The sequence below is a fragment of the Sabethes cyaneus genome, chromosome 2, assembly GCF_943734655.1.
Source record: "Sabethes cyaneus chromosome 2, idSabCyanKW18_F2, whole genome shotgun sequence".
Classification (NCBI taxonomy): Eukaryota; Metazoa; Arthropoda; class Insecta; order Diptera; family Culicidae; genus Sabethes; species Sabethes cyaneus.
The window spans coordinates 211869549-211881621 of record NC_071354.1 but is presented as its reverse complement, the minus strand read 5'-3'; the positions used below and the strand labels follow the sequence as shown (position 1 = coordinate 211881621).

General features: G+C 38.5%; 1 protein-coding gene across 3 annotated transcripts in view; it reads left to right on the top strand.

Moving 5' to 3' along the window:
- Positions 1-219: 219 nt before the first annotated feature.
- The window catches only part of LOC128734448 (protein spinster), a 68291-nt gene continuing 56437 nt past the window's right edge, over positions 220-12073 (top strand). For 2 of the 3 annotated variants that reach the window (XM_053828651.1, XM_053828652.1), the window contains exon 1: positions 220-1146. In XM_053828651.1, the coding sequence (XP_053684626.1) occupies positions 762-1146 (385 nt within the window). In that variant the 5' untranslated portion in view covers positions 220-761. Of the gene's footprint in view, positions 1147-7540; positions 7948-12073 lie in introns of those variants that run through there. The other variant, XM_053828654.1, reaches the window with a different exon arrangement.

Below are 12073 nucleotides of genomic sequence, written 5' to 3'. Positions count from 1 at the left end.
TTTTGTACAAAGCGTGTGTAGGTTTCACGAAAATTTATTTAATCTTGATTTAAAATTCTTAATGAATTTTAAGGGAAATCAATGTGATTTTGTGGAAAATCAATGAATGTGGCAACTCTGCTCCTGATCTGTCACGCATCGGTCGGTTGGTTGCAGAAAGCAAAAAAAGCAAAAGCAACCGTTCGTCGTTTTCGTTTGATTAGTCTTGATTCACTTGTTTCGCTGTTCGGTTGTATTTTTTAGTGTTTGTCATCCAGTAACGTTCGGTGGCAAGAGCATCGTATGATTATTCCGGCAGTTTGAATGTGTGCGGTATTGCAAATTTATTTTTAGCAGAATTTGTCGGGTTAAAATAGTGATTTTTTGTTCAATTCGACAGAAAGTAATTCACAGTGAATTCAATAGGACTTATAAATTTGTTATCGGAAGTGAATAAATAGAATATTGTACTAGCCATTGTGCTAGAATCAAGCTAGAAAAGTCTTGGTTAATGCCGTCATAGTTGAAGATTGGTGCGAAGGCGAATGCCGTAAGAATCTATTCATAGTGAAAAGAAACAACAGGCAGAAAATCATCCGATTTGTGTTTGCCACATAAACATACTTTTGTGCGATTTCTCCTCGCTCGGACGTTCACTCGCATAGGCGCGTTTCGTACGCTGAACTCTCACCGTACAAAGGAAGAAAGAGAGGAGATCTGTTTTTTGACAGATCTCATTGTTTACAATCGCCAGATTCCGGTATAATAGTAAGTTCCTGTGAATGCCTTCTAGCCAAGGTTACCGCAAAGTAGCGTCCGATCCGGTCGATCCGGAGCCACTTTTGAACGAATCGCGTCTGGCACCAGCCACCGACGACGGCACCATGTCTCAGCAGCAGACCGTCACCGGAAACCCGTCCGGGAAGCTGCCGGCCACCAACTCTCAGCAGCGGCTAATGCCGGTAGATTCCGACAGTGTGTCGTCATCACTAGATGAGGCCGATCCGGATGCACCGCCGGGTCATCGGCATCTCACCCGGCTGCCGGAGAACGATAGCGAACTGGTCATCACGACGTCCAGCAGCGTAACCCGAACGGCGTGGTTCACAGTGGCCGTGTTGTGTTTTGTAAACCTCATTAACTACATGGATCGATTCACGATTGCCGGTAAGTGCGATTTATAAATCTAAACAGAAAAGGAAAGGAAATATTTCGGAATGTTGGAAATATTTTTAGGGTTTCAGACTGTCTGCTTTACAGAACTATCATCTAGAAAAACTAGTAACAGACAAAATATATATTTCTATCAAACTCGTGTTGCGATATATATTGCAATTACAGAGAAAAAGGGTTAATAGAAATAAACTAAATCATATCGTGATTTAGCAACAGTTTATTACCACTGAAGATCTCTTATTTCAATGTCAGTATCAAATGAAATGTCTACCTTCAATCAACATCGTTAACATTGGAACACGATACGATGCTCACTGGAATTTTTACCGTTGAAAAAATACACACGACGCCTAACCGATGCCGTCATTGCCCCAGCAAACATCGACCAAGCTTCGTCCGTCATTGACACATTTTTCCATTTTCGATTCGCCTGTAACCACCATGTGCTAAAAAGTTAGCAAATAAAATTAAGCATAGGGGAAGGGCGGTAAAGACGGACACCTTAAGGTAAAGACTCAATATCTACTCAAATATAACTGTATTGATCCCAATTTTCGTATAAACTGAACCTTTAAGTCTCTGTCTAATAAAGTTACAACGTGTGTGGGAAAATTTCTTCCAAAATTTATGCATTTTTTAATATTATAAACATCATGTATAAATCAGAGTTTCTGCGCATGGGCGGGAAAGACGGACACTTGATATGGGAAAGACGGACACTCGCAAAAAGGTGTCACGCGTCGTTGAATTATCAGTATTAAGAAAAATTAACATATTTCATAATGTATTTAGGAAAGAATTGGTTTGGGAAACCCTCTTCCCGATCCCCCCTTTGAGCGAGAAAATAGAATGGTTCCCTTCAATATTTTAATTGGTGACGAACTAATCGTTTCTAAAAGTTGGCTCATTCCAACTGTTATATGACTTCTGGTTACTTTTACATATATAATATGGAAGTATTTGCAATGTTAAATCGTTGTTGGGCGTTGTTGAGAACCCATTTGGTTCAAAATATGTGTGTCCGTCTTTCCCTACCGTTGGGTGTCCGTCTTTCCCGACTTGGATACCATTTTTTCAAACTTCAATAACTTTTTACTGAATATTCAAAAATTCACTAGGTTTCCGATGGATATTTAGTGAAAGATCAAACTAACGCAATGTCGTCGGTTTAGCATGAATATGTTGTTTTTTAACGATTTACCAGCTATTTTCTTCACGCACAAAATTACATCGGTTAGCGTATATACGCATTTTTTCTTTGTTTTGCTTATAAATTTGTCAACTACGCTGCTAAAAATCGGCAGTTTATTTCAAAAGTGTTAATTCAATCTATAGAAACATTTCCCATCATTGATTTGCTTCAAAAAATTATTGTTTATGAAATATGACAAGTGTCCGTCTTTCCCGCAGTGTCCGTCTTTACCGACCTTCCCCTACATTCATGCGTTTCTCATAAAACAATCCACCTAACGATCGAGACCGGGGCGGCTCATTCGGCGTTAGGCAGTAGTAGTAGTGTATGCAGATACTCGAAATATCTCATACAAAGGCACCAGCCAAAGTGACTCATTGAGAAATAAAGTTTCATTAAGACCTGCGTTGCTCCCCGCACCACCGGACGGATGGATTGAAGACCTAAACGCTTATTATAGTTAACCAGCACCGAGCGTAAAGTGCATTGCGGTGAGAGCATTCCTCTATGCTACGATGCTTCTTTGAACCGTTCCGTTGCACGAGGTGCATTTGTACTTACGCCGGGTCTTCGCAACAACAGCAGCTCGGATCGTGGTACCTAAAAGCGGCAACCACTCTGAAAGAGGCAGTGTTCGGCGGAAATTTGGTTCTGCTGACTCTGACGATACTCCACCGCAATTTTTATTGCTTGCAATAAAAAAACAAATACCAACAATCAGCAAGGTCGGCTTGGTAGAACGCAGCTCACAGCTGGAATCCGTTTTACAATGTGTTTTTTGAATGGGTTTTTTGTTAAAAGACAAAGTTTCGAACACTGTGCAGCGGGAATTTGAAACTGAGAAGCGGAAGTTCCTCTCGAGTACGTTCGTACTCCGGCGAAAAGATGCTTTCTGTGTGTTATTTTGGCTCGTGGGATGGATGAGTATAAGATGATGCTTGTTTTGGTACGTTTATGAATAGGTTCGACAGCCGTACGATTTGCTAACGTCAGCAGTTGACGTTGCTGTTAGCGAGTTGAATGGGGTATAGTTAACATCTTGAAATAATCATTCATTTTACGTTTAGTGTAGCAAAGAGTAAGAATTCAATTTCATGGCAAGTTTGTTACAAATGATTGGTGTTTTGAACGGATTTGAAATTCATTTGCTGTGTGTGGCACCTCAAAATTAGTAATGTCCTCGTAGAATTTCTCAGAATTATTAAAAAAAAGGGGAGACTATTATGTACAATAAACATCACGATCCGGATGACTAGAATGACCGGAAGTTCCCGTCAAACAAAACGTGATTTTATTCCAACTGTCCATTTTACACCATCTTTTTTACTCTACGTTAATTCGTTTCGTACGCGGTTTGTTTGCTTTGCTGATAAAACGATAGTACAAGTGCCTAGTTGTTGTTTTCTTGGGAAAGATTGCTACACTACTACTTAAAATGCCAAGATTCGAGATCAAGAATAACACTTAGTCACGGTGAGAATTCGGATATTATCATTGAGCGTTACTTCTTTTATCCTTTCGCTAATGAACTGAGGATTCTCAACCCGTAGACAGATGTCCAAAGAAGAAGTGTTAAATAATATTTAATTACCGTCACGGTAAGGTCAAAAAAGCTAAAAACAATTCAAGCATGCGTGTCCATTTTTTTGCTCGAGTTAGTGCAGATTCATGCAGCAAATGATAATGGACAGATAGATTAGGAGGAAAGATGTGTTTGATTATGTTATTGGCAGATAGAATGACGTATTTTTCAGCTGCTCTGTCTTTGCACTTTTTGAGTGATGTCACTAAAGAGTGATATTTTGAAGGTTGCTTTTTAGACTTATTTTGACGTGTGATTTGTGTCCAAAGAAAAATGCTCAGTTTGTATTGTCATTTTATCATAGGAATATTTACACCGTAGTAGCGTTTATACATTATTGAACCGCATTTTGCTTCAAGTTTAAACTATTAGACATGAAACCATCGACTCGTGTTTGTATAGTACGCACAAAGCAGAATATTGCTGTCGTGTCGATAAGGATCATGAATTATCGATCCTTCGCCGTTGTTAGTAATTGTGACTGCGCACCTCGACCACATGAAAAATTTCACGCAGTAAAACCCGGTATCTTTTACATCAATAAGCAAAAGCAATAAATAGAAACAAATCATTGAAGTAACTTAACTATACAAATAAACATTTCAAAATTGCACAAAGAAGTAGCTAAAAGTCCATGCTGTTTCCGCGCGATTGTAATCCAAAGCCGTTGTAGGATCGTAGCAATCAAAGAAATATATATAATGACAAGTTGGCAGAATAAAAGTTACTTCTACTCAGACTCCCGTTGAATCAAGAGACGTTTCTACAAATTTGGCGTCGAGAATAAAAAGAAAAACCAAAACTCTAAGCTGACCTGAAGCTGGAAGCAGAAGTTGACAAGAAAATGGCATGGTCAATGGTAAATGAATAAAACAGCAAATAAATTTTTCAACAAAATATAATTTCTGAGAAGCTTTAGTAGCAGTAGCTATCCTGCGGTACATAAAACAAAATCTGTTCCTAAAGTGGAATGGCAGAAGACAATAACAAATCCTTGGCGAACCTTGGATACTGAAAGTTCGATTAATCCTTGACGATCTGTGGATGTTAAAATATATCCTTAGCGATCTTTGGATATAACGCGTAAAACAAGTCCCTGGCGATCCTTGGATGCGAAAGACAGATTAGGTCAGACAGATTACAGATCACAGAATTAGGAAAGACAGACAGATTTAAAATTAAAACATCTATGGAATGTATAATGGAGGTGTAATTTCAGAAAATATTTTGAAAATAAAGGACCTTATTTAGAAAAGTAATGCATAAAATTCAGGTAAACCCACTTGTCTCTCCATTCGTTGAGGATGCTGAGGGTTCGGTGTCCGTACGTTGGGAATAATGGAGAGAACAATTTGAAGCTTACTTGGCATGGAAAGAAGTCAACAATTACACATCCTCTAAACTTACCCACAAAGGAGTTAAATTCCACTGGGAATCGATACATCAGAAAGCATTTGATGAAATTAAAGAGATTTTGCTTAGAGATAAAAGTCTTGGATATTAGAATCCAGAATATGAAACGTACGTGATAGCAGATTGAAGTCCAGTTGGTATTGGAGCAGTAGTAGTTCAAAGGAATACGGAAGGCCAATTCCGAATCATCTGTTACGCTACTATAACCCTCACTGCTACAGAAAAAAATAAGCCCAAACTGAGAAAGAGGCGTTAGCGTTAGTTTGGGGAGGTGAAAAGTTTTACTATTATCTTTATGGTAAAACATTTTGGCTAATAACAGATCACAAACCACTCGTTTCTATTTTTGGTGAACGAATAAAACCTTCTCCTCGAATTGAGCGATGGAAATTGCGATTGATGTCATATGACTTTAAAATAACGAACCGGCCAGGAAAAGGTAACATCGCGGATCCACTATCTCGACTACGTCAAAGTATTCCAAACCATGAAACAAGCTTTGAAGAAGCAGCAGGAAGAATTATCAGACTTGGTATTGAAGATAATTGCCCTATTGCTATTTCTTTACAAGACATTGTACAGGCCACTAGTGAAGATGAAGAACTTCAGGAACTAATCAAATGGTTAACATATACTCCAAAACGACGGCCGAAAACTTTACTACGTTATAAAAAGCTGGCGAATAGTTTAACTGCAGATAAAAGAATAGTTTTAAAAGACCAAAGAATTATTATTCCTCGAAAATTGCAAAAACAAGCTCTAATTTTAGCACATCAGCCTAATTTAGGTATATCATCAATGAAACGTAGACTGAGAACAAAAGTTTGGTGTAGTGGAATGGATAGGATGATCGATAATTTCGTTGAAGATTGTCCAGGACGCACATTGGTGTCTACTCCAATTACACATCCCATTGTACGTACCGAAATTCCCGAAAGACCATGGATAAAAGTTGCCGTAGATTTTATGCAAATTCCTGGAGGAAATCATTTACTAGTAATAACTGACTATTTTTCAAGTTACATCGAGGCCATTATTCAAAGTTCAATGACAGCGAAACTCACAGTCAGCAAAATGAGGAAAGTATTTGCACAGCCTTTTTTCAGGAGTTCAACAGTCGTGTGATGTCATTCACAAACTGGGAGAATACCAAAGGTCCTAAAATGCTACCTTGTGGAAGTCCAGAACCATTATGGAATCATCTTGATTGACTGGGACCGATTTAACGGCGATTTTACGATTGCGTAGATATGAGTTAAGGCATGAAAACAAATTAGTTGACACTCCTAATTTGACTAAAGTTTTTGGAGCGTCTTAGTAGAATACGAAACCTAAAAATAAAAAATAAGAAAACTTATCCAATTTAATTCTACTATGTGTATTTTATTCACGACAGATACGTATTTCGCCTACGACTTGCAGGCTTCCTCAGTGTCTGTTTTCGAACTTCCTTTGTTCGAAAACAGACACTGAGGAAGCCTGCAAGTCGTAGGCGAAATACGCGTCTGTCTTGAATAAAATACACATAGTAGAATTAAATTGGATAAGTTTTCTTCTTTTTTTTAATTTTAGGTTTAGACTCCTAATTTGTCCAGTTTAGCAAGCAAGATATCATGATTGACTCGATCGAATGCCGCTTTCAAATCAGTGTAAATGGCGTCGGTCTGATTGGCCTGTTCCATTGTACGCACACAAAGCGAGGCAAGCTCCAGTAAGCTAGCTGAGACTGATCGGCCAGGATAAAATCCGTGTAGTAAAGTAGAAATGTAGCTTTTTACATGAATATCTTAGAGCAAGCACACAATGAAGTAATTCCACGGCACTGCTTCACACTATGCTTATACCTACCTTTCTTGAACACAGGGAACATAAACGATGATTTCCAGCACTCAAGAAGTATTGCCTTCGTAAAGGGAGGTTGCAAATAGCAGCTATTGTAAATTTCAGAGCATCGCATTTTTCAGTAAAGCAGCAGGAATACCATCAGGTCCCGGGCTTATAATTATTTCGTTTTACGAATAGCATGAGCCACGTTTTCAGCAGTAACCAATAAAGATTCAACTGAAATTTCATCTCTTGGAACGAAAGACAAAGCCTCGGTTGGGTTAGAGGAGTCATTAGTCCGTATTTTTTCAAAGATGAAGCTGGCTGCCAATAGAGCTCCCTATCGGTCGATTATTACGGGCTTTTTGCCCTAAATGCAAGGATTAAAGATGAGGATCAATGGATTAATGGTAATAACATTGTATTCCTAAAAAAAACTGAAAACATCATTTATGGATATTTCAATGAACTCAAACTTTACTCTTGATACGGCTCAGTAGCTGGCTCACACCTTCTTCAGTCACGGTCTTGGCCAGTCGATTCCATCAAATCTTCATCTAACCAATATCACTGACGACTGCTCCCTTCATTTTCAGCTTCCGGGTCATTTTCACGCAACACATCCCTATTGAGCGGAACTGGGGACTATTTGGTGTATTCAGCTCTTTTGGGAGGAACTGGACTCCTTTGTCGTTGTGCCATTGTAACACGTCTTTGCTGTAATGGCAGTTGGCTAGATCTGGCCAAAATGCAACTGGACCTTCATGGGACGTAATGAAGGGTAAAATCCGTTTTTATTGTGGCACTTGCTTTTACATACTTTGGAATTTATGATATTTCATTCCTCGTTTTCTTGTCATAGGAGCAGTTCAATCAAAAAGATTTGGTTTAGGTATTGTCTACACCAGTAGAAACAACCAAATCAAAAACCCCAATCTATCTACTAAAGATAAAATTGAATTATTCAATAGAGCAGGGGTTTCCAAAATTGCTTGTAGCCTCTGTGAAAAAGTTTACATTGAACAAACTAAAGGAGCTTGGGTATTCGTTTTAAGGAACACACGGCTGAAGTTACTAAGGCTAACAAAGACGCAGGAAAACGCATATCTTTCCATTTTAAGTCCAAAGTAGCGGAACATATATTCGAGAATTTCCATCCACTAATCCCTGATAACATCCATCTTCGTCCAATCAATGCACCGTGGAAGTTGGATGTTGCTGAGAGTCTGGAAATATGTTAACAAGAATCTTCCTCGCTTCTTAACAATAACAGGGGAAACAATTTTACATGGCTCTTGAAGAGTTCATTCCAAATCTAGCACTACATGGGACGGAACACCTTTCCATAGAATCCGCCGATTCGTCTAGGTATACTTCTTAATTTTAATTTTTCAATTTTGAATTGCTGAATGACTTCGGGTACTCATTCTGGCATTCTTAATAATTACTCACCTGCCTTAATATATTATATTAAATATATATCGATGCTTCTTCATTCCGATCGCCAAAGCACTGAACAAGGCTGAATGTACCAGTCGAAATACGTATCTGCGGATTGTTTACGTGACTGGATGGTTAGTTAAGTTTAGCTTTGTTATAGTTATAGTGGAATTAGAGTGTAGTGAGATTTTGTAATTATCCTTAATGTGAACATTGTGTCGTATAATTTTAGTAGAATAAAACGGAAAACCTTCCTAACATAACTCGTATAATTGTTCACACTGAAGAAACGTGAATCTGCTGGAAACTTTGCCGCGGTTTTACCTTTGGATTTGGTTGAAATCTGCTTTAGTATAAGTTCTATCGTCGAGCAGAATACATTCATTGCATTTCGTCAGCATCTGGTCGTATAGCCTACGGGTCCTGGCCACTGTTTCTTTGTTATTTGAGGCTTCAGTTAGGTTATTTACTTGCTCGGTAACGTCTCTTAACGTCGCGGGCCCAAAGTTGTTTGAAATATTTACTCGGAGAGGTCAAAGCCTACGTTTCAACAGATCAGCATGGATTTTTCCAGAAAAAACAGCTATCACACATTTAGTACAAATTACTTCACACTGCATTAGGTCGACGGGCATGGAAGCTCAAGTAGATGTCGTGTGTACAGATATGAAAGCAGCGTAATTCACCTCATTCTATTGGCAAAAATCGAGCGCCTTGGTGTCTCTCCCAACTTAATTGAATGGCTGATAAGGTATGAGTTATTGGCCGCACCTTATCAATAAAAAGCAGGTGGTCATGAATCACAATGATTCACGAACTTCTCGAGTGTACCACATGGGAGTAATCTTGGACCATTGCTATTTTTATAATTTTTCAACGATGTCTGTAATGTTATACCATCAGGCCAATATTTAATATATGGGTCATTCCACGTCAAGTGTTCGAGTCACCTGTAATCGACCTTCTCGGATTTTCACCAAAGTTTTTTTTATTAAATTGAATATTTACGAAGATATAAGCAAAAGAAAATAAGCGAATTTGACGAAAATGATGCTTTTTCTAATAAAAGGGGGGGTTCCCAAAAATCGAGGGAAAGTCCAATCGGCACCAAACTTGGGATTTTTGCTTCTTGACTCAAAAAGAACAATCTGGCCGAGTTTGGTGAAAATCCGAGAGGGTCGATTACAAGTTTGTACTTTTTCTCGGTCACTTGACGTGGAATGACCCATATGCTGACGATCTAAAGCTTTACCTTGTTGTACGTTCCAACTGGTTATATATCGAACTTTAACGACCTTTGAATAACCTTAGCGATTGGTGTGCTCAAAATTTGCTGATCCTGAGTTTATCCAAGTGCTCCGTGATCTTTTTCCCATGCGGAAAGAATTCAATTCAATGGAATTACCTCATCTCTAGAGAACTCAGCAGCTCAACGGTAGTTAAGGATCTTGGTGTATTTTTGGATGATCCAATGTCCTTCAGGAATCATTAGTCCCATATCGTTAAAAAAGCTGAAGATTTGGCGTGTATTTTGGTCTTAATGAAACGATACTGAATTTGAGTTATAGTCACGAGAAATGATGAAGTCGTTGCGGCTAAATTGGACCCATTTTCTATAGCGATGTGTGTGTTTTTAAATCCGACTGGCCGAAATAACCTGCACAGGGATTAGATGCTTTGCAAAAACAGATCAAAAGAGAGACCGATGGATAACGTGTTGCTATTGCCTACATTCCGGGCTCATTGTAGATAATTAGTTTTGCAATGACAACAGCTTGCTGCTGGCGCTAGTGTATCATTGAATCGTTCATATACATTAGCACCAGAAGCAAGTGGTTGACACTCAGATACTAGCTATGTCAACACGATAGAAGAGTTTCTGGCCTCACATATTGATAGTAGTGTAAATAACGCACCATATGCTGGAATTAAAAACAAAATGCTGCTAATGGCTAGTGATTGAAAATTGATTTATAAATTAAGAATGTTCTTCTAATAGGGTGTGGCAGGCGATGACTGTTTTAGATTTAGAATTGGCCGCACAAAGGGCTTTTATAGCGACTTGACTATCAGAACAGAAGTAGATAATCTTGCCTATCAGTTCTTTCTGAAGTGCAAACTGAGCTCCGCACATAATTGCAAAGATTTCAGCTTGAAAAACGGTGCAATAACTACCCAACGAATAGGATTCCTCCAATTCCAGCTCGCGGCAGTAAACACCAGCACCCCTAGTTGCCAGGAAGCTAATTCATGGTTCCAAGTTGAATGATTCATGATTTCAATATCTTGCGCGCAAAATAGTAACGCTTAGGTTGCGTTACGATAAAGAAAAATATAAAATCATGAATATTATTCATGTTGTATATTCATAACATGAATATGCACTAGATTCTTGAAATCATGAGTCATTTTTCGCATTATGGAGATTAAATTTGTACCCAATTATAATATGTTCATATCAGAGGGGAATGTTTGTATTCTTCCGTGATAAAAAGAAGTAGAATTGTTCTGTGATAGCATATTCACAGCTGTTTAGTTTCTGGAATAAGTAAACGTGATCATAATAATGTGTTTTCCAAACCATCATCAAGAGCGGATACGCGTAAGCGATTGCTGCTGGTTTTTTCAGCTTGATTACGTGCTAGTGGAAAATCAGTGGTTTTGATGTTTATTGAATAAAATTTAGCAAATTACTTCCATTTTTATGAAAACAGTTATGACACATTAAAGCCTATGAGTGCTGCATTCGTTTTAGTATTGGTATATACTATATAGCGGCAAAGTTTTTATTTGGGAAACTGTAGCCAAAAAAGGTAATGTATGCCGAATTTAGTAGCGTGCTGGGAATACCCTCCCATACCCTATATGTTACTCCCTTGTTCGTTCCGTACCAAAAGCTTCAGCTGCAATTTGAAGTCCATACACAGCGGTTTGGTCAAACTGGATCAATACTATTCAAACAAAGTTCTTGCACTGCACATCTTACTTGACCATATTACGTGAATCATTGGTGTCAGGTGTAGTCGCGTTCATCGTTAGCATGAAATTATCTTCAAAAAGTAAATGGCAGACGCCCATTGATTGGTTCTAATAAAAACAGCCACATCCCGTTAGTAAACGAGTTAGATTAAACTTCTCATCCAGTGGTTGTGGCGCCAATATTTGCGATCCACAAGGCCTGAGAGAAAATATGGATTCGAATCCGGTTATAATTGGCTCCCATTAAAGGTTGCTTCAATAGTGGATCCCTCCAGCTTGGGTAAAGAGGAACGTTATACAAACTTAATAAGCGTTGCTTCAATGCTTATCTAATTTTTCGCTCCTTCCTCTTCACGCCATGTCTCCCCTGAGATAGCATCAACTGCTTTGTTTCATTACTTTCTTCTATCGTCCACTCCGTCGATTGGAAAAAACTACCGTTATAAAAAAATCACGGTGATGTCGTCGAATAATAATCCATTAATAAT